At 37.8% G+C, this 23,892-nt stretch overlaps 1 protein-coding gene across 3 annotated transcripts in view; it reads right to left on the bottom strand.

Moving 5' to 3' along the window:
- The window catches only part of CWC27 (CWC27 spliceosome associated cyclophilin), a 225,396-nt gene that overhangs the window by 4,478 nt on the left and 197,026 nt on the right, over nt 1-23,892 (bottom strand). The window contains exon 14 of one of the 3 annotated variants that reach the window (XM_087443325.1): nt 23,295-23,443. The exons of 1 other annotated variant lie outside the window; for it this stretch is intronic. In XM_087443325.1, coding sequence (XP_087299451.1) covers nt 23,295-23,443 — 149 coding nt within the window. Of the gene's footprint in view, nt 1-6,550; nt 6,601-23,294; nt 23,444-23,892 lie in introns of all 3 variants that reach the window. One more of the 3 variants, XM_087443327.1, reaches the window with a different exon arrangement.

Raw genomic sequence — 23,892 nt, 5'->3', positions numbered from 1 at the left:
TATTAGACTAAAATACCTCAGCCTGAACCTTAAAACCCTCTAACAACTGGATCTTCCTAGCTCACTAATCTTATTTCATTTCTTTCATCAACTGTCCATTTTCTAATTGCCTGTTGACTTAATTGTGAACAGACAGTTATTCAAGACTGTTTGAGTCTCGTTCACAGTTGTGTTCCTGGTGCCGAGAATGGTGATTTGCGTTGTGTATCAAAGCCTTCAGATCCTTTGTGCTGGCCAGGCTGGCCGGCTGGTACCGGCTGGTTTGCTAAGCCAACGCTTGACCTCCTTTTGTGGGCAGGGACTGTCTTTATTGCTATGATCAACTTCTAAAATGTCTAACAGACTCTGCAGAGAGTCTCATGCTCAGCACAAGTCCACCTTTTCACAGCCTCTCACAGCTCAGCACACACTGACTGCTGCTTTCCCACTGCATTCACCTCCGTGATGGCTAGATTTTATTCTTCGTGGACTGCAGTGGGAGCATGCCTTATGTTCTTCTCCATTTCGTATGGTCCCTAATGTAGACCGAGATAGGATTTTTTTTAAATCGATGTTTCTCAAAGTCTAATCCCAGAGCCCTGCATCAGACAGGGTGCACATTAGATTCACCTGGGTACTTTTTAAAACTATCAATGCCAGGCCTCCACCTCCAGGAGTACTGATTTAATTGTCCCGGGATGGGGCCCCAGCATCAGCAATTTAAAAGTTTTTCCTGCTGATTTTAAAATATAGCCAAAGTTAAGGTCACAGCACTAACGTTTAAGAACCTTTACACTTGCAGATGGATTGATTTCATCAGCCATTTGTTCTGGCCCTTTCAGAGATGAAGAAAGGCTGATTCCTAATGACATACTACTCACACACCTGCAGAAGCTTAAGTGGCCTCTGAGCTTATTATTTTAACTGAATAATCTCAAGTGTATTATCTGTTTCTTACATAAGGTTTGAGGAAACGGCAAGGAGCTAGATTCAATTATTCATTCAACAAACATCTGAGGGCTTTTTATGTGTAAGACTCAATGTCAGACCTGGGACACAAAGCCAAATATGACCCAGGCCCTGCCATCCTAAAGTGAACAGTCTGTTAGGGAGATGAACACACAGACATCAGAACAAACGCACATTCTGGAAGTGTCTGCAAAGCATGAGGCAATGATAATAAGAGCATCTACTGACATAGCACGCTACAAAAAGCGTTCACATGTTGCCTAGTGTTATCTTCACAATAACTATATGGGGTAGGCAGGTAAGATGTTTTTATCACCCCCATTTCACGGGTAACCTGCGAGATTCATGGTCAAGAAACTTGAAGCTGGGGCCGGCCCTGTTGCATAGCGGTTAAGTGTGCGCGCTCCGCTGCTGGCAGCCCGGGTTCAGATCCCGGAGCTCACTGACGCACCACGCGTCAGGCCATGCTGTGGCGGCGTCCCACATAAAGTGGAGGAAGATGGGCATGGATGTTAGCTCAGGGCTGATCTTCCTCACACACACAAAAAAAAAACAAAAGGAACTTGAAGCTGGTAAGTAGTTGACCAGGAGCTTTCTTGAATGTTTTCAGAGGTAACAAACTTTCATCTTGTGAAGATGGATTTAACTTTAGAAATAAATCAAAAGCTAATTAAGTGTTAAGTCTAGTGAGTAGGATAAAAAGTCAGATTGGGTAGTGCTTATTCTGAAATCCAAAATTTAAAAAACACTACTATAAAGGCAAAGAATAATTATTTGTGTGGCTCCCAGGCTAGCCTTTACAGCAATTCCAGAAGAGAAGTTCCAAAAATGTCTTGAGCAATGTGGGAGGCTCTTTGGGAAAAGGCACCTCTCTTTTAGGTGAACACTTGCTTAAAAAAGAAAGGCAATTATTTTTCACTGTAAATTTTATCCCCTATTGCCTTTAATCATCACTTTCTGGAATTAGTCCCAGTTTCTCCTTATACTTCCTAAAATGAGGATGCTAGGTAGGGACACCCTACTCAGCTGGAGGTCCAAGACGGGCAGAGCCAAGGGCCCATGGCCTGTCCCTGTAAAGAGCGGATATCTGGCAATCTCCTCTCAGGCATCAAATTACTAAGGAGTGCCTTGTGGTTGATAATGATATCCAGGTCTTTTCTGATATATATATTTTCCAAAAATGCAAGTCTAGCCATGAAAACTCTCCTGTTTTAAATCCTTCAGTGGCTCCCCATCGTCTACACAATGAAACCCAAATTTCTTATGTGGCCTCTATGATTTGGCTTTTGTTCCCCTCTCCAAGCTCCCACGTCACCTTCCTCCACCTCATCTTATGCTCCAGACATCCTGAATGACTTGCAGTTTCCTGAACAAAACCTGCTCTCTCCTGCCTCCTTGCTGCCTCTCTATGGTGATACACTTCTCCCCTCCCTCCTATTAGCTGAGGGGTCATCCCCTCTGGGAACCAGTCCCTGATTCCTCTCCTGGCTGTCCTGCTCTTTTCCTAGTAGGGTTAAGGCCCTCTTCTGAACATATCTCTAGTTTACTCTCCCTCATAGACTGCAGTTGGCTCTGTTTTATTGGCCTTTATACCAGCACTGGTCATCAATACTTGGCAAGAAGAATGCCCTCAATAAACGTTCATTGAATAAATAAATGTTTCTGGGTAGCCAGTCATCTTTAAAACCTTTGGCTAGAATTCTAGTCTTGTTCACCTTTCTTCTTGATAGTGTTAACACATAATTCCAAATTATTTAGCAATTATGTTTATAAACGCTTGAGTTTTCCAGTAAGTAACTATCCTCTCAAACTCCACAATACCAGAGAAAAGGCTAATACTCAAAAAGCGAAAACAAAGTATTTCCACCACCACCAACTTTATGCTATGAAAATCTAACAGTTATCTTTCTCAAATGGGCCAGGTAAACTGCCTAATGATTGACATTTGTCTTCTGTAGTCTTAGTCTCTGAGGTATGAGGTGGGGGGAAATGCACATGTTGTCTTTAGACAGCGTTCCTCTACTTGGGTTGAAAGGCCTTGCCGTTCTTTGTGAAACTTTGTCATCCACGTAATTTATCTTTAGTATACTGTGTTGACAGCTTCCATTTCTCTGTTAAGTTAGAATTCTTAAGAAATCCAACTAAATAACTCCTGGTTATTACTTATCATTCTATGGGACTATGGATCAGAAACTTAAAATGATCTGGTTTAAGGTTTTTTTGAAGGGAGGGCTTGAAAGGAGACTTGTATCTGAAAAGGAAAAACAAGTCTTTTTTGTTTTTGAAGAAAAATTTCAGCAAGACAAAACAATTTTTAAGTTTAGCCTACATTTGAGTCTTTGAAAGGACCACACCCTGCTCTGTATCATAGACGGGCTGCGGCATACTTTTGTCCATGTCACTTCTCTGGAATGCCCTACCACGTCCTTCCCACTGCTTTATGTCCCCTGTCGTTTCAAAGCCCAGTTTAATTCCCATTTCTTCCTAAGAATTTTCTCTGACTGCCCTGGGCCTCAGAACCTGCTCTTGCCTTTGAATTTCTGTAACATTTTCTTCAGAAGCTTTTGTGGACTGCAGTCAGAAGACCTGGGTTTGAGTTACAATCCAGTCACTAAATATTTCTGTAGCAAAGTCACATTGCTTGTCACAGGCCTCTGTTTCCTCATCTGTGAAAAGGGAATGGTAATATGCACTCTATCTACCTCACATAGTTAGAATGAGGTTCAAACATCATGCCTGCAAAAGTGTGGTCTAAACACTTATTATCATATTTCAATTTATTTTGCACTTTGTGTGTATGTGTGTTACATACAAACTGTGATTGTATAAATATCATTTTTATAAAATTCTATTATACTGCATAGCCTTTTTCATGTGTTTTCAAGTACATTATCATACACACATAACTTATTGATCCTACCTAACTTTGGAATCTTATATGTATATTTTAAAATATGTCCCTTCTATCCTAGATCACAAGCCATTCAAAGGGCAGAAACTGTTTATAATATCAAAGAATTATAGAAATTTTATTTTATTTTTATAAATTTCATAGTATGATTACCACATATTCACTGTTTTTGTGTGTTTTTCCTTTGTGCAAAGTAAAACAATCCTGAGAGGCAAAAAGAAAAAACAAAAACAATTTCCTGTAGAGCCAGCCCTGATGGTCTAAAGGTTTGGTGCCCTCACTGCTTCAGTGGCCCAGGTTTGCTTCCCAGTCGTGGAACTACACCACCTGCCTGTCAGTTGCCATGCTGCGACAGCAGCTCACATAGAAGAACTAGAAGGACTTACAACTAGGATATCCAACCATGCACTGGGGCTTTAGGGAGGGAAAAAAAACAGGAAGATTGGCAACAGATGTTAGCTCAGGGCGAATTCTTCCCTGCAAAAAAAAACCACACACACACAAAAACCCAACAAAAAAACCCAATTCCCTGTAACTCCATGGCTTATCAATAACTACTGTAAACATATAAGCACATCACTTCCTGCACTTTTTCCTATGCATGTCTATGCATGCATGTATGTATGTATACCTGCATGTGTATATATATATATGTATTTGAAGGAATCATAATGCATATATCTGGTAATTTGCTTTTCAAACCCAACTATACCACAAACATCTTTTTACATGAATAACTACACTTCTACATCATTTTATTCATTGTCTAGCATGTGATCCTAGAGATAATTTACAATCAACCCCATATTGTAGGATTCTTAGGCTTGTTTAAATTTTGACATTTATAAACAATGCTGTGAATAATATCTATGTGAATAATAAATATTTGGATTTTTAAATGTGTACAAAACATCTTTTTTTTTTTTTTTCTGGCCTGGTTCAGCAATCTTTCTTTTGGTAGCATAGTTCTTTTCCTTTCAGAAATACCCTTCCCCACTCTTACTGCATGTGGTTGGAGTGGGATGACACCCCCCGTCCCTGTTCCAGGAAGTGGACACATGGTATAGGCCCACCCAGAATAACCAGTGATTAGATCAAGGCCAAACAAAATTGGCTCAAGGACTTTTTCTAGAGCTACTGAGTTGGCCATAATGGAAACGTAAGTCTAGAGCTTCTGGAGGCCATCTTTGCCACTCCCTCAGAGAAGCCTGCCTAGGGATGAGGCCAACAGAGAGGAAAATGGAGCCAGGAGACAGAAAAAAGAGAGATTCCTGACACTGTTTGAACTCTGATCCAGCCATGCCCTACCTCTATTCCTTAAGCTTCCCATGCCAAAAAATTCCCCATTTTTCACTTAAGACATTTCTATCATTTGTAATAGAGAATCTTTACTAATGATTAGGATAAATTCCTACAAGTAGAATTCTTAGGACAAAGATTTGTACATTTTTAAGGTACTTCATACATATGATATAACCTCTCTTCAGAAACGATATACCAATTCACACTCTCATCAGCAGAGTGCCTTATTTTGCTTTGATTAATAGTTAGATTGATTTTGTTTTCATTTTTTCCCCCATGATTTTGGCTATTTGTATTTTTTCTTTTGTGATATGTATGTTTGTATCCTTTGCCCATTTTTAAAAAAAATGGCACATTCATATTTTCCTTATTTGTGAGAATTCTTAATATATTAAGAATGTAAATCCTTTTTCATCATATAAATTGCAAATATCTTTTCTAGCTTGTCATTTGTTCTTTAATTTTGTTTTTTGTGGAGTTTCACCTACCTATCTCCTTTCTTCCTCCTCCCATCCCTCCCTTTTTTCCTTCTTTCCTCCCTTCCGTAGAACTTTACAATTTTTTATATAGTCATAGTGAGAGTCTCTTCCATTATGGTCTCCATCTTTAAAGTCATATGTAATAAGTCTTTCCTCAAATTAAGACCATGTAAATATCCACCTATATTTTCTTCTAGTACTTTTACAGTTCTTTTTTTCACTTGTTAATCTTTTATCAATTTAGACATTTCTTTTAGTATACTGAGTCAGATAAGTTCTAATTTAATTATTTTCCCCAAATGGCTAACTAGTTGTCCCAACTTCGTTTTTTAAATAATCCACCCTGTACAGTATCCCATTACTTTAATTATTGTAATTTTGGCATCTGACTGGGAAAGACCATTACTCTCTTACTCTTTTAACAAAGTATTTCTCAAAATTTATTTATTTTTAAGTTGATTTCATTTTTAGAAGAGGTTTAGATTTACAGAAAAATTGAGCAGATAGTACAGAGAGATCCCTTGTACTCCCAAACCAACTTTCTCTATTATTACCATCTTATATTAGTATGGTACGTTTGTTACACTTAATGAACTAATACTGACATCCTATTATTAGTAAAGTTCACAGTTTATTTAGATTTCCTTAGTATTATAGACTCGACTAGATTGTGTTCCCCTCAAATTCGTATGTTGAAGCCCTAACTCCCAATGTGGTGGTATTTGTGGATAGGGCCTTTAAGGAGGTAATTAAGATTAGATGAGGTCATAAGAGGGGAGCCCTAATCTCAGAGAACTGATGTCCTTAAAAGAAGAGGAAGAGACACTAGGAGCATGTGCACACAGAGAAAAGGCCATGCGAGGACACAGCAAGAAGGTGGCTGTCTACGAGCCAAGGAGAGAGGTCTCACCAGAAATCAATCCTGCCGGCACTTTGATCTTGGACTTCTAGCATGTAGAACTACGAGAAAATAGATTTCCGTTGTAATAAGCCACCCAGTCTGTGGTATTTTGTTATGGTAGCCCCAGGAGACTAATCCACTTCACTTTTACCTAACGTCTTTTTTCTGTTCCAGGATCCCATTCAGGATACCGCATTACATTAGATGTCATGTCTCCTTAGGCTATTCTTAGCCGTGGCAATTTCTCAGAATTTCCTTGTGTTTGATCACTTTGACAGTTATAAGGAGTACTGGTTGTGTATTTTGTAGGATGCCCTGCTATCGGCATTTGTCTGATGTTCTTCTCTTGATAAGACTGAGCTTGTGGGTATTTGGGAGAAAGGCCATGACGTAAAGTGAAAGTTTCATTACATCATATCAAGGGTACGTACTATCAACATGATTTACGATGTTGATGTTGACCTTGATCACCTTGTTGAGGTAGTGCCTGTCAGCTTTCTCCACTGTAAAGTTACTCTTTTTTTTTCTGCTTTCCATGTTGTACTCTTTGGAGGAAGTCACTATGCGTAGCTCACACCTAAGGAGTGAGGAGTTATGTTTCCCTACTGTTTTTATTAAAAAATTTCTTGGCTATTTTTGCTTGCATGTTTCTCTCCCTCCTTCTACTGGTATTTTTATTTGCATAAAAATAGGTTTGTGGAATAATTTTGAGATACTTTGTTTTTTGTTAAAAATTAAGCATTTTAGAAGCACAGTATACTTATCTATTTATCCCTATAATAGGTTGTAGTTTTCTTAATTTAAAAAAATTATGTTTTCTAAGTGGTTTTTTTCAGAGCAACTACTGATTTTTGTGCATTTATTTTGTATCTGGCCACAAGACTGAACTCTTAGAACTTTAGATAGCTTTAGATTTTTTAGATCTGCAAATAACTTGGTTTCCTCCATTTCATTTTACAGATAAGCAACTGAAGAGAAGCTATTGTAGTTATTTACCAAGCTGAAGCCTGATTCCCAGTTCATAGGCTACAAAATTTGGAAGCCTAAATATGACTGATATTTTTATAGGTACTTTTGCTGCTAATGAAAAATAAAGACCAAAATAATTTCTGGAAAATTTGGGTAACTGTGCTAACAAACATTTGGTACTTATTATAATTTTAATAAAGTACAAGTAATACAAAAATCACAAGCTTTTAGATTCACTTCATATAAACTAATCACAACTAGTCATACAGAGAATAATGACATTATCAACCCCAAATATCACAACTATTTTTTCTTCTATGATTCTCAGTTCACTTTTGATACTGTTTAAAATACAAATAGCAATTTTGTTTAAAAATTTTGATATTATCCTATGATTTCTAGAATATATTTAAAAACATCAACTGGATGATTCTTTCATTTCTGTATTTTAACTATCAAAATGTAATATTTAGGTCAAAACCTGATGAATTTTTAATTTTAGGATTTTTCTCCATCACTGATTACAAGTAACTTAGGGTTCCTCTTTTCACAAATGTTCAAAGCTTCTTTAGGAATTAAGAAGTTAAAGGGTTAAAGTACCAGCACCTATGGAAAAAGAAGCATTAATCTTTTTTCAACATGAAGTAGATAGTAGAGATCACAGTATTTCATATGACGAGACAGACAGACAGACAAAACGTGAATGAGTCCAGAGATCAAAGTATGTAAAAAAAACAGTCCAGGAAAATGATGTCACTGGCATTCTTCATGTCCAGCAGAGCAGGGCGGCACAGGACAGAGATAAGTGTGAGAAACAGAAGAGGCTGAAGAAGAGAAAGAAAGGAGGAAGAGTAAAGAGGAAAGAAGACTCAAAATGGGAAACAGAAACAGTGCCTTAAAGGAAGCAGAGAAAAATGCAAACAAAAATAGCCAAAACTCAGAAGGGAGGTTTAAAAATTGACAGTAGGAGAAAAATAGGAACAAAAACTTAAAAATATTTGAACAAACAAAAATAAGTATAGGAAAATAGAGCAAAGAGGAAAATAGACACTGGGCTTCGAAAAAAGAAAATAAAGATGAAAACCAGTGGATTTTCTTTTACTGTTCACCATTAACATGGGAAAACCTCCTTTGTTCTGAACTTGAAATGAAGGCTAATATTTCTCTCTCAATTTGAGGTTTTGAAAAGCTAACTCTTAAAAATGCCCTTTGTTTCCCTTAGTTAAAACGAAAAAAATCCCCATAGAGTATCTTTAATAAGTATTGAGTATTGTTGGAGCACATGTGAAAGATGTAATTTTTAAAATATCTTCAGCAACATGGGAATGCACAGTTTCTCAGCTTTCTTGCCTATCTAACATGCTTCACACTCAGCAGGACACAGGTGGAAAGATTTAAGAGACTTTCCAGAAGAAATCTGTAATATGCATTCTTACACCTGCCCTGGGGTTTAACCAACTGCTCAGCCAATAACATTTAATCTACGGCCAGTGAACTAACAAAACAACATAGGGAAGATAGAGTTCCCAATCAAATAGGCCTGGTAAGCAGCTGGGGTACATGGCTATCTGCCCATCTCTCTCAAAACAAATCCATGAACAAAGCAAGCTTCCCTAATGTGATAGAAACTTATCTCAAGGCAAACTGTATGAAAACACAGAGTCAATACAGAAGAGTTTTCTTCATCCAGAAGAAAAAGGCAGAAAAAGAGGTGATTTCAGGGATTGGATAGAGGGCTTAAAGTAAAATAATCACCTTTCCAGGGTCAGCAACTCTGACAAGAACCCACTTAGAAAGAACCGCACTTGTCTTCTGTAGCATTATTTATAGTCCTGTATAAAATGAACACTGACTAGGGAACCTGGTCTATAATCATATTCCTTCTTGCTTCATTTTATCTCTACCTTAGAACTTGGCTAAGAGAGTAGAATGGAAAAAAAACATTTACATTGCACTGAGCTAATAATTCTATCCTCTCCAAAGCGATGATATTCTTTTGCTTTATATTTAAATTGTATTTACAATTGATGATCCTCCCCTTTTCTTTTTAGTACTAGCCTCAAGAAAAAAAAATTTCATTAATGAAGCATTACTATTCACTGTCAAAATATTAATTCTCAAATTTATTTTATCTCAGAATGTTAAGAATTATGATAGAAGCTAAAGTTAACCACTGCAATTTACTACGGGTTAATTAAGAAAAGGTCACTGTTAAACATAGACATGGTATAAATTCCAGTTATCATCTTGACAGATCTACTGACAGTAGTCAAATACAGAGAAATAAATTAAAAATATCAATGACAACATCGAAGATGAGAACAACAAAACATTTATTGAGCACTGATTGTTCCAGACACCCTGCTAAATCCTTTAAAAACAGTATCTCATTTAATCCACAAACTAACCTACCAGGAAGGTACTATTATTATCCCCAGTTTACACTTTAAGGAACAGGGTTAGAAAGGTTATATAATTTGCCCGAGATCACACAGCTAGTAAATTTCCAAGCTAGGATTCAAATTCAGGTCTGACTCCAAATCCCATGCTCATAACTACTCTACTATTTATACTCCTGTGAAAAATTATGGGTAAATGTGGCAGGAACTTCTTGTTCAAGTTAAATAAACTTTTTAATAACTTTCTGAATTTTAATTCTTCAAATAATACACGGATTATAATATTAGGGATATGGACTTAATATCTCCCATGATTTAAAGGGGGCCAGACAATTTTTGACTGAGAGTTAATAAAGTCCTGAAGTCACTTGTTTGGGCTTATTACTACAGTTTAAAACAACAATAAGAACACATCTTTATTAGAAAATATGGAAAATACGCAGGCTAGCTCAGTTAGAGAAAGCGTTGCAAAAGAAAATCACAAACAAGAGATAATGTCTTTGAAAACAAATAGAATCAAACTATTGAGCCAAGCATGATCAGCTACTTCGGAGATCTACTACTTCCTAGCTATGAAATCTTGACCAAAGTTACTTAACCTTTCTGAGCCTCAGATTCTTCCCATATAATTCTTCCCATATAATTCTTCCCATATAACTCCATATAATTTGGGCATAAGAACAATATCTAGTTTATAGGTTTAAAACAGACTGGTGCTTTGTAAATGTTCAGTAAAACTTAGGTTCACACTATAACTTTTATTTCTACTAAAAAACAGCTCAAGCCCAACATTTTATTCATCATGGTCAACTGAATTATCTGCACACAAAGAATAGAACATAATTATTACTTTTTTTTTTTTGTGAGGAAGATCAGCCTTGAGCTAACATCCATGCCAATCTTCCTCTTTTTGCTGAGGAAGACTGGCTCTGAGCTAACATCCATGCCCATCTTCCTCCACGTTATGTGGGACACCACCACAGCATGGCCTGACAAGCGGTGTGTCAGTGCGCGCCTGAGATCCGAACCCGGGCTGCCAGCAGCAGAGCGCACGCACTTAACTGCTACGCCATGGGGCTGGCCCACATTATTATTACTTTTAACTTGATTATCTGCATTAATACCAGAAAGGAGAAGGGATACTAATAATTCAAAATGGCAGGTAGTAGAAAGATTATTAATGAATGTCTTTGGAAGGGGATTTTGTGGCTTGCATTTATACACGGCCATCCTAGATGTCCTGGGGATTCACATCATGTAAAATAAAAGTGAGATGTCTACTCTATGACTTTGTTAATACTTTGTGCTTTTGTTCAGCACTGGGGAGATGGGAAAAATTCTGATCAAACTTCTCATAAAAACATTTATATACCTATACCAGAAAATGGCAATCAAATATCCTAGATTTTGTTCTTTTTTATTCCTCATGCTATTTATTTTCCACATGCAATCTTTTCCATTACTTTGAAGGTAGGGAGTTTGTCTAAAGACTGATTATTTCCTTCTTGGCACTGAGGCCGCAATTTAGGTAGTGGCCACCTGTTAAATAATGGGGCCTTTTTAATGATTCCATGGTCAATTGGAATCATTGTCTAAGCTTTTTCCAGGTGTGGTTAACTAAAAGAAAATAAGAATGTAGCACATTATCCAGTTGCTTAAGCTTTTAAAGTAAAAATATAAATGTTGAACAATAAAGGTCCAATTTGCTTGCCAGATATTAAATAATTCAGCAGTGAGGTACCGACACAGGAATAGACAGAAAAATCCACGTAAGATAATGAAACTGACCCCAAAATATACATAAGACATTACTCTATGATAAAGGACATGTTTAATATCCGTGGGGGAAACACAGGATTATTCAATTGTAGTGGTTAACAATTTAGAAAAAAATAAAGTTACAACATTAACCTAATATAATACACCCAATCAATTCCAAGTGGATTAAAGATGTAAATTAAGAATAAAAATAAAATCATAAAAATACCAGAGAACTGGTAACTAGGTATTTATATAAGCCTGGGATTATGAAGACCTAAAGAATGACACTGGCCAGAAAACATGAAGAAAAAGATTGCCAGATTTGGTAACGCAAATTTAAAACTCCATGTTAAAAACAAAACAAAACAAAACAAAAACCTCCATAAACAAATGTTAAGGCAATGACAAACTGGAAAAATATTTAAAACAGAAAATAATATCCTTAATATTTAAGAGCTTTTGTAAATCAACAAGAAATATATAATCATATTAGATTATACAATTAACAACCACTATCACAACAAAAATAAAAGTGGCCAATTAGCATATTTAAAAAGTTCAACTTTACCAGTAAACAAAGAAATATAAAATAATACAAAGCAGAAACTGGCAAACATTAATATATCTACATCTATTATCTGTGATATATTGTAACACATATATACTCAAATAAGACCTACAGTAAGGAGAAACCAGCAACTTCATATATTGCTGGTACAGGTATAAATGATTCAACTTTCAAGAATGCAATCTAGCAGAAATGTTATCAAAGGCATACCTGAGCTGAGAGAAATCAGAGAGTGGTTGGGGGGAGGGGACTGGCCAGAAGGGGCATGAGGGAACTTTTCTGGGGTAATGTAACTGTTCTATATCTTGTTTTGGTGGTGTTTACATGAGTGTATACAATTGTCAAAATTCGTCAAAGTGAACAGGTGAGAACTGTACATTTTCTGTTTAAACTATACCTCAATTAAAATGTTATAATAAAAACATACTTGACTCAGCAGTTTCACTTCCTTTAGCTTAAGGAAATAACAGTGGATTTACAAAATATTTAACTGCTGGATAATTCACTGATGAAAGGCTTATAATGAAAAACTGGATGAATTTTTCCATTCTTGGGAAAAGTGTGTGTGTGTATACACAAAAGCATTAATGATGATTATCTGTGGCATATGAAATTACTAGAAGTTTTTTCTTTTTCCATGTTTTATAGATTGAACATGTATTATAAACACAAATTAGGTTATTTGAAACATCAATATGACAATTAGTATTAATTTCATCTAGTAAGTCTACGAAAGAAAATGACATTGTTTAAAACTGCCTTTAAAGAAACACAAACAACAATGTACAAATTATGCATCTTCTTTCACTAAATTTCACCTAGAATCTTACTACTTGGGTTTTTCTATCCTGCTTTAAGCATGATTGAACTTTCAGATATGGTTAAAGTATCAGAGCGCTTGTTGATAATTTCTTGATTGCCTGTGTACAATGACAACTTTCATTTTGTATTGGCTTTGTGGCTATCTGTAATAACCACTGTGAAATGACTTTATTACTACACTGTGCTAATCCCAAGGACCTTTGCTCCTTAAAATTTCTTTCTAGTAGAAATAAACTACTTATGCCTACACAGCTTTTCTCTGTTCCAAAACGCTATCTGCTAGGAAAAAAAAGAAAAAAAGATTCTGGAGAGAGTCCACAATCTATGACTACATATTCTCAGCATAGAAAAGGTAAGCTTGTCCACTCTCCTCCTCTTTCTTTATGAATGCTAAATTTACATTAGCTAAACTCTGCAAGCCTCAGCATTTTATAATCTGAATTCGGCTAAAGAACCTGCCTTACTATATTTTCATCCATTTCTCAACAGATTTTAAAATAGAACCATTGAGTACTACTAGCAAATTTACTGAATATATCTACATTCTCTCTAGGTCACAGATAACATAAGTGAAGTAAATTAACATTAGCCTTTTCTTTAGATGTTATTTTTCTTTGAGGTTATTACATCGAGAGGACAGTATAACTAACAGTTTGCCAATTTAATTTAGAACATTGAGCTTGTGCTGCTTGAGTAATTTGCTAGACCTTACCAACACTACCCCAGGACCACGCACCCTCCTCCTTCTCACACCTCGTATTTGCTGAACATTTCCTAAGAGGGTCAGGCACTATGCTGACCACTTTACATGAATTATCTCATTTAATTCTAATAATAACTCTGAGGTAGGTATTGTTAGCTTCACTTTACAGGTGAAGAAATCGAGGCTTGCAAGAGGGGCTGCTTGCTCAGGTCATTCAGCAGTCATTGTCAGAGCAGGGATTTGAACCCAGGCAGCCTGATTTAACAGCCCACTGTATAATTAGGAGATAATTCAATATCTGGGATCACAGAGAATTCCATGATGGTGCATTTCTTAAAGGAATGTGGAAAGTATTCCAAAGATGAGAATGGGTGATATATGCTATAACCAGCTCCAGAAGACAGATATTATCTGAAGAATCAAAAGTCTCTGAAAGTCAAGGTGAATTTTTTTCCTCATCCTACTGATTATTACTTCATATTGAAAGCACCGTTGGTAGAAGCTGGTATTCTGGAAGCAACAAGGGCTCTTAAGTGTGACCAAAACCTCGTCATTTATTACTGTGTGATCTTGGGCAAATAACCTAATTTCTTTGAGCCTCAGTTTCCTCATTTATAAAATTGGAATAATACTAATTATCTGATGGTGTTGTAAGAAACAAATCCACCACAGCTGGTCCCTAGCCTCTGAGCCGTATGAGGCTCTTATGCGAGTTAAGATAGCATCAAGGTCCTAGCAGGGTGCCTGAAATATAGCACATGCAAATATCTGCTTCAAGAATGAACTGGTGGGACCCAGGGCCACCTTTATCTCCTATGACCAGTAGAAGAGTAAGAGTAAAAAAAGCATAAAAAGGATGTATATTTACTTTAAAGTCAAGTATAAGTGACTTCTACTCTGTCAGTTATTTTGTATAATCTTATTAATTAATCTGAATAACTGATAATTGGCTAAAAATATACTTCACAAGTGGTTTTAAAAGAAGTGACGAGAGGGGGCGGAGTCAAGATGGCGGCGTAGGCAGACTCTGAACTCACCTCCTCCCGTGGACACAGCCAATTTACAACTACTCGTGGAAAAATTACCCCTGAGACAGAACTGAAAACTGGATAAGAGGAACTCCTGCAACAACGGACAATCCTAACTGGGGTAGAAGAGGCAGAGACTCCCTTCTGGAGAGGAAAAACGCCACATTCACAAGCCGCCAGCTTCACGGCCGCCGGGAGCAGCTCACAGGTACGCAGCCTCCCTGGAGGCGCGGGGCCCTGAGCCGGGGAGCGCCCCCGCTGTGGGCATTTTGTGGACCCAGCACAATTGAGACCAGCAGCATAATATCTGACTTTGCCTGCTACTAAAGCATTGGGTAGCACCCCCAGAAAACCCGGTTCACAAAGAAAATAAAACTGGCTCTTAAAGGGCCCGTGCACAAACTCACCCGTTCCAGAAAGCATCCTAAAATCACCAGAAAGAAAGGTGCACAGTGCTTGGTGACAAGAGATTCACCTAATAGGCCCTGAGTGCATCTCGGTGAGGGGTGAGACCTCTCCAGGGGCTGGGACATTGGCGGCGGCCATTGTTGTGGCCTGGGGTGAGGGTGCGGTGACAGACGGCAATGGAGGTCTGCCTGTGGCCTGCTAGCCCAGGGTCTGCTCCACCCGCTAGAGCGCCGATCTAATCCAGCTCAGCCAGGGCAGGCAGCCCACCCTAGAGACTAGCCCCACCCAACAACAAGCCCTCAGGCAACGTGTGGGCCTGCATAGATTGGTGACTGGATTCTCTGCAGCCTGGCAACTGAGCTGACTTGAGCGGGGCAGGGTGTGCACAAGGAGCGGGTGGAGAGTGTCGGGCGATGGCAGAGTGTGTGGGGCTCCCGCCCTGGAGAGACTGGGTCCACTTGGGGAGGTCGGGGCACTCACACGGGGCAGGACTGTGTTGACTGTGAGTGTGGACCTGTGGGCGGCAGGGCTTCTCAGCCGCAGAAGACTTGTGCTTCTCAAAGACCCACATAGGAGGTTTGCTCCACCTTCCAAAACCTGAAACAATTGGGTGCTCCTGTGCCTGAGGCCAGCCCCACCCAGCTGCAATCCTCAGAGAGCTGACAAGAGACCTAATAGGCTAGAGGCTTACAGCAATTGTAAGGCCCTGAGCCTAACAACCTGCTACGGTGGGGGCCTACTCACTTAAAAGAAATACTGCAACACAAATGTGGTATTAGAACTTGCAGCCAACTGTGCTGGGGCTCCCCACACCTGATAAAGAGACTGAAGGGCCCACAACAACTACAAGCAGCTGAGCATTACAACAGCTGGCCAGGAGCATAACTCAGCCTCCCTGGGCGCCTACAGGAGAGCAAACAGGCCGCAGCAGAAGGATACACATACCCCACATAGGGGTCACCCCTGGAATATTGAGAACTGAGGGAAGCACACTGGAAGCCTCCTAAGCCATCACTTACATAAGGTCACCTATCCAAGAGCAGGAGACGTAGCTGACCTACCTAATACGTAGACACAAGCACAGGGAAAGAGGCAAAATGAAGAGGCAAAGAATACATTCCAAGTAAGGGAACAGGACAAAACCCCAGAAAAGGAACTTAGTGAAACAGAAATGAGCAACCTACCCGACAGAGAGTTCAAACTAAGAGTGTTAAGGATGCTCACTGATCTGGGGAGAAGAATAGATGGACTCAGTGAGAATGTCAAGAAAGAAATGGAAGATATAAAAAGAACCAATCAGAAATGAAGAATACAATACTGGAAATGAAAAACTCATTAGAGGGACTCAAAAGCAGAGTAGAGGATACAGAAGAACGGATCTGTGAGCTGGAAGAAAGACTAGAAGAAATTACCCAAGGTGAACAGGTAAAAGAGAAAAGAATTAAAAAGAGTGAGGACAGTCTAAGGGACCTCTGGGACAACATCAAGCGCACTAACATCCGTGTTATAGGTGTCCCGGAAGGAGAAGAGCGAGACAAGGGGGCAGAGAATCTATTTCAAGAAATAATAGATGAAAACTTCCCTAACCTAAGGAAGGAAACAGACATCCAGGTACAGGAGGCACAGAGAGCCCCAAACAAGATAAACCCAAAGAGGCCCACACCAAGACACATCATAATCAAAATGTCCAGAATTAAAGATAAAGAGAGAATCCTAAAAGCCGCAAGAGAATGTCAAGTTACATACAAAGGAAACCCCATAAGGCTATCAGCTGACTTCTCAGCAGAAACCTTACAGGCTAGAAGAGAATGGCATGATATATTTAAAGTGCTAAAAGGAAAAACTTACAGCCAAGAATACTCTACCCCGCAAGGTAATCGATCAAAATGGAAGGAGAGATCAAAATTCTCCCAGATAAGCAAACATTAAAGGAGTTTGTCACCAAGAAACCAGTGTTACAAGAAATGTTAAAGGGACTGATTTAAGGGGAAAAGAGAAGACCACAAATAGGAAAAATTATCTATTTCCACGATTAGAACGTAATGGATACAAATGCACAAAAAGAGGTTGGATATGATATCAAAAACATAAAAGGAGGGAGGAGGGTGGTTAAAGCGTACTGCTACCAGACAGAGGTCAACCTAAAGTGACCATCAATTCTGTATAGAAGAAGTAAGGAACAGAGAAGGACTACTAAAACACTGAGGAAAAAAAAAAAGTTAAAAATGGCAGTAAGTACATACTTATCAATAGCTACTTTAAATGTCAATGGACTAAATGCTCCAATTAAAAGGCATAGGGTGGCTGACTGGATAAAAACAAGACCCATATATATGCTGCATACAAGAGACACACTTCAGACCTAAAGACACTCACAAACTGAAAGTGAAGGGATGGAAAAAGATACTCCACGCAAATGGCAATGAAAAGAAAGCTGGGGTAGCAGTACTCATATCAGACAAAATAGACTTTAAAACAAAAACTGTAAAACGAGACAAAGAAGGGCATTACATAATGATCAAGGGAACAATCCAACAAGAGGATATAACACTTGTAAATATCTACGCACTCCAATGTAGGTGCACCTAAATATATAAAGCAATTATTAACAGACATAAAAACAGAAATAGACAGTAACACAATAATAGTAGGGACTTTAACACTCCACTTACACCAACGGATAGATCATCCAAACAGAAGATCAATAAGGAAACATTGGCCTTAAACGACACACTAGAACAGATGGACCTAGTAGATATATACAGAGCATTCCATCCAAAAACCGAAGAATACACGTTCTTTTCAAATGCACATGGAACGTTCTCCAGGATTGATCACATATTAGGCCACAAAACAAGTCTCCATAAATTTAAGAAGATTGAAATAATACCAAGCATCTTTTCTGACCACAAAGGTATGAAACTAGAAATCAACTATAGGAAGAAAATCAGAAAAGCCACAAATACATGGAGATTAAACAAAATGCTACTGAACAACGACTGGGTTAATGAAGAAATCAAAGAAGAAATCAAAAATACCTGGAGACAAATGAAAATGAAAATACGACATGCCAGAATTTATGGGATACAGCAAAAGCGGTTCTAAGAGGGAAGTTTATAGCAATACAGGCCTATCTCAACAAACAAGAAAAATCTCAAATAAACAATCTAACAATGCACCTAAAGGAACTGGAAAAAGAAGAACAAACAAAGCCCAAAATCAGTAGAAGAAGGGAAATAATAAAAATCAGAGCAGAAATAAATGAAATAGAGACCAAAAACAATAGAAAAATTAATAAAACCAAGAGCTGGTTCTTTGAAAAGATCAACAAAATAGACAAACCTTTAGCTAGACTCACCAAGAAAAAAAGAGAGAAGGCACAAATAAGTAAAATCAGAAATGAAAGAGGAGTGGTTACAACAGACACCTCAGAAATACAAAAGATTATAAGAGAATACTATGAAAAACTATATGCCAACCAATTCGACAATCTGGAAGAAATGGATAAATTCTTAGAATCATACAACCTTCCAAAACTGGATCAAGAAGAAGTAGAGAATTTGAATAGACCAATCACCAGTAAGGAGATAGAAACAGTAATCAAAAACCTCCCCAAATATAAAAGTCCAGGACCAGACGGCTTCCCTGGTGAATTCTACCAAACATTCAAAGAAGACTTAATACCTATCCTTCTCAAACTCTTCCAAAAACTTGAGGAGGGGGGGAAGCTCCCTAACTCATTCTACGAAGCTGACATTACCCTGATACCAAAACCAGACAAGGACAACACAAAAAGAAAATTACAGGCCAATATCACTGATGAACATCGATGCGAAAATCCTCAACAAAATACTAGCAAATCGCATACAACAATACGTTAAAAAGATTATACACCATGATCAAGTGGGATTTATTCCAGGGATGCAGGGATGGTTTAACATTCGCAAATCAATCAACGTAATACACCACATTAATAAAATGAAGAACAAAAATCACATGATCATCTCAATAGATGCAGAGAAAGCATTTGACAAGATCCAGCATCCATTTATGATAAAAACTCTGAATAAAATGGGTATAGAAGGAAAGTACCTCAACATAATAAAGACCATATATGAGAAACCCACAGCTAATATCATCCTCAATGGTGAAAAACTGAAAGCTATCCCTCTAAGAACAGGAACCAGACAAGGATGCCCACTGTCACCACTCCTATTTAACATAGTATTGGAAGTCCTAGCCAGAGCAATCAGGCAAGAGAAAGAAATAAAAGGGATCCAAATTGGAAAGGAAGAAGTGAAACTGTCACTATTTGCAGATGACATGATTTTATATATAGAAAACCCTAAAGAATCCACCAGAAAACTTTTAGAAGTAATAAACGAATATGGGAAAGTTGCAGGATACAAAATCAACATACAAAAATCAGTTGCATTTCTGTACACTAACAACGAAGTAGCAGAAAGAGAAATTAAGAATACCATCCCATTTACAATTGCAACAAAAAGAATAAAATACCTAGGAATAAACTTAACCAAAGAGGTGAAAGATCTGTACACCGAAAACTATAAAACATTTCTGAAAGAAATTGGAGAAGACACAAAGAAATGGAAAGATATTCCGTGCTCTTGGATTGGAAGAATTAACATAGTTAAGATGTCCATACTTCCTAAAGCCATCTATAGATTCAATGCAATCCCTATCAAAGTTCCAACAACATTTTTCACAGAAATAGAACAAAGAATCCTAAAATTTATATGGAACAACAAAAGACCCCGAATAGCTAAAGGAATCCTGAGAAAAAAGAACAAAGCTGGAGGTATCACACTCCCTGATTTCAAAATATACTACAAAGCTATAGTAACCAAAACAGCATGGTACTGGCACAAAAACAGACACACAGATCAATGGAATAGAATCGAAAGCCCAGAAATAAACCCATACATCTATGGACAGCTAATCTTTGACAAAGGAGCCAAGAACATACAATGGGGAAAAGAAAGTCTCTTCAACAAATGGTGTTGGGAAAACTGGATAGCCATATGCAAAAAAGTGAAAGTAGACCCTTACCTTACACCATACACAAAAATTAACTCCAAATGGATTAAAGACTTGAATGTAAGACCTGAAACTGTGAAAGTTCTAGAAGAAAACATAGGCAGTACGCTCTTCGACATCAGTCTTAGCAACATCTTTTCAAACACCACATCTGACCGGGCAAGAGAAACAATAGAAAAAATAAACAAATGGGACTACATCAAACTAAAAAGCTTCTGCACAGCAAAGGAAACCATCAACAAAACGAAAAGACAACCTAACAATTGGGAGAAGATATTTGCAAACCATACATCTGATAAGGGCTTAATCTCCAAAATATATAAAGAACTCATGCATCTCAACAACAAAAACTACCAACCCAATTAAAAATGGGCAAAAGACCTGAACAGACATTTCTCCAAAGAAGATATACAGATGGCCAACAGACACATGAAAAGATGTTCAAAATCACTAACTATCAGGGAAATGCAAATCAAAACTACAATGAGATATCACCTCACGCCCGTCAGAATGGCTATAATTAACAAGACAGGAAACAACATGTGTTGGAGAGGTTGTGGAGAGAAGGGAACTCTCATACACTGCTGGTGGGAGTGCAAACTGGTGCAGCCACTATGGAAAACAGTATGGAGATTCCTCAAAAATCAACGATAGAACTACCATATGATCCAGCTATTCCACTGTTGGGTATTTATCCAAAGAACTTGAAAACACCAATTTGCAAAGGTACATGCACCCCTGTGTTCATTGCAGCCTTATTCACGATAGCTAAGACTTGAAGCAACCTAAGTGCCCATCAAGGGACGAATGGATAAAAAGCTGTGGTATATATACACAATGGAATACTACTCAGCCATAAGAAACGATGAAATCCAGCCATTTGTGACAACATGGATGGACATTGAGGGCATGATGCAAAGTGAAATAAGTCAGAGGGAGAAGGTCAAATACCGTATGATTTCCTTCATTAAGTAGTAGATAATAACAACAATAAACAAACACATAGGGACAGAGATTGGATTGGTGGTTACCAGAGGAAGGGGGAGGGAGGAGGGTGAAAGGGATAATTGGGTATATGTGTGTGGTGATGGGTTGTAATTAGTATTTTGGTGGTGAACATGATGTAATCTATGCAGAAATAGAAGTACAATGATGTACACCTGAAATTTTTACAATGTTATAAACCAATGTTACTGCAATAAACAAAAAATTAAAAAAAAAAAAAAAAAAAAAAAAAAAGAAGTGACGAGATTTCACATTAAAGTAACTCTGCAGACATGCCAAAACAAAAAAGTCTGTGAAAATATAAATACTCCACACAAAAAAAGAATCTAGACACAGACCTTATGCCCTTCAAAAAATTAACTCAAAATGAATCACAGACTTAAATGTAAAATGCAAATTCATAAAACTCCTACAAGATAACATAGGAGAGAACCTACATGACCTTGGGTGTGGCGATGGCTTTGTAGATAGAACACCAAAGGTGTGATTCATGAAAGAAATAATGGGTAAGCTGGACTTCATTAAAATTAAAAACTTCTGCTCTGTGAGAAACAGTGTTAAGAGAATGAGAAGACAAGCCACAGACTGGGAGAAAATATTTGCAAAAGACACATCTGATAAAGGACTGTCATTCAAAATATACAAAGAACTCTTAAAACTCAACAATAAGAAAATGAACAACCTGACTAAAAAGTGGGCAAAAAACCTTATAAGACACCTCATCAAAGTAGATATACAGAGGGCAAATGGCATGTGAAAAGATGATCATCATCATAGGTCATTATGATGACAATTAGGGAATTGCAAATTAAAAAAACAATGGGATACTACTCCACACTATTAGAATGGCCAAAATCCAAAACACTGATAACACCAAATGCTGGTGAGGATGTGGAGCACCAGGAACTCTCATTGACTGCTGGTGAGAATACAAAATGGTACAGCCACTTTGGAAGACAGTTTCATAGGATCTTACAAAACTAGATATATTCTTACCATATGACATAGCAATCATGCTCCTTGGTATTTATCCAGAAACTTATGTCCACACAAAAACCTACACATGGATGTTTACAGAAGCTTTATTTATAATTGCCAAAACTTGGAAGCAACCAAGATGTCCTTTGGTAGGCAAATGAATAAACTGTGCTACATCCAGGCAATGGAATATTATTCAGTACTAAAAAGAAATGAGCTACGAAGCCATGAAAAGACATGGAGGAACCTTAAATGCACATTACTAAGGAAAAGGGGACAATCTGAAAAAGCTACATACTGTATGATTTCAACTATATGATATTCTGGAAAAGGCAAAACTATGGACACAGAAAAAAGATCGGTGGTTGCCAGGGTTAGGAGGAGAGGAAGGGATGAACAGGCAGAGCATAGGGAATTTTTACGGCAGTAAAACTATTCTGTATGTACTGTAATGATGGATACATGTCATTATACATGTCTGAACCCACAATAGAATATACAATACCACGAGTGAATTCTAGTGTAAACTATGGACTTTGAGTGATAACAATGTGTGAATGAGGGTTCATCAATCGTAACCAATGTACTGCTCTGGTGCGAGATGTTGATAGTTGGGATGGTTGTGTGTGTGTGTGTGTGTGTGCGCGCGCGCATGCGCGTGCGCAGGGGGAATATGGAAACTCTCTGTACTTTCTGCTTAATTTTGTTATAAACCTAAAACTGCTCTAAAAAAATAAAGTCTATTAAAAAAAAAGTCTGAAAAAGAAACCTCCCAGTGAAAGATGATTTCACTGGCAAATTCGACCGACTATTTAAAGAAGAAATAACACCACTTCTATATAATCTTTTTTTCAGAAAACAGAAGAGGAGGAAACATTTCCCAACACATTTTATGAGGCCAGCATTACCCTGATACCCCTAGCAGACAAAAATAGCAGAAGATGAAAAAACTATAAACCAGTATCCCTCGAACATAGACATAGGTATTGTTGTTAGTGCTGTCCAATCGATTCCCACTCCCAGCAACCCTGTGTACAGCAGAGCAGAACCTTACCTGCTCTTTTTGCACCATCCTCTAACCTTCTTGCTGCTATATCAGACAATGAGCTGCTGCTATTCATAGGGTTTTCATGGCCAAGTTTTTCAGAAGTGAGTGGCAGGTCCTTCTTCCTAGTCTGTCTAGTCTGGAAGCTCTGCTGAAACCTGCCCACCATAGATGACACTGGGTATTTGCAATTCAAGATTTGAAATTCAATGAGTATAATCTACACTATTAACAGTTAAAGAAGAAAAATGACATGATCATATCAATTAATGCAGAAAAGTATTTGACAAAATTTAACATCATCCATGTTAAAAACTCTCAGCAAACTAGATAGGGAACTTCCTAAGCATGATAAAGGGCATCTACAAAAAAACCTCCATATTAACATTGTACTTAACAATGAAAGACTGAATACTATTCTCCAACGATTGGAAACGAGGGAAGAATGCCCACTCTGACCACTCCTAATCTTCATACTGGAAGTCTTAGCTAGTGTAATAGGGCAAAAAAGAAATAAAAGGCCTACAGATTGAAAAGGAAGAAATAAAATGGTCTGTATTTACAGACAACATCATTATCTATGTAGAAAATCCAAGGAATCTTCAAA

The sequence above is a fragment of the Ceratotherium simum genome, chromosome 18 (genome assembly GCF_057802395.1).
Source record: "Ceratotherium simum simum isolate JZ-2026a chromosome 18, ASM5780239v1, whole genome shotgun sequence".
Classification (NCBI taxonomy): Eukaryota; Metazoa; Chordata; class Mammalia; order Perissodactyla; family Rhinocerotidae; genus Ceratotherium; species Ceratotherium simum.
This window is presented reverse-complemented; position numbering and strand designations above follow the sequence as displayed.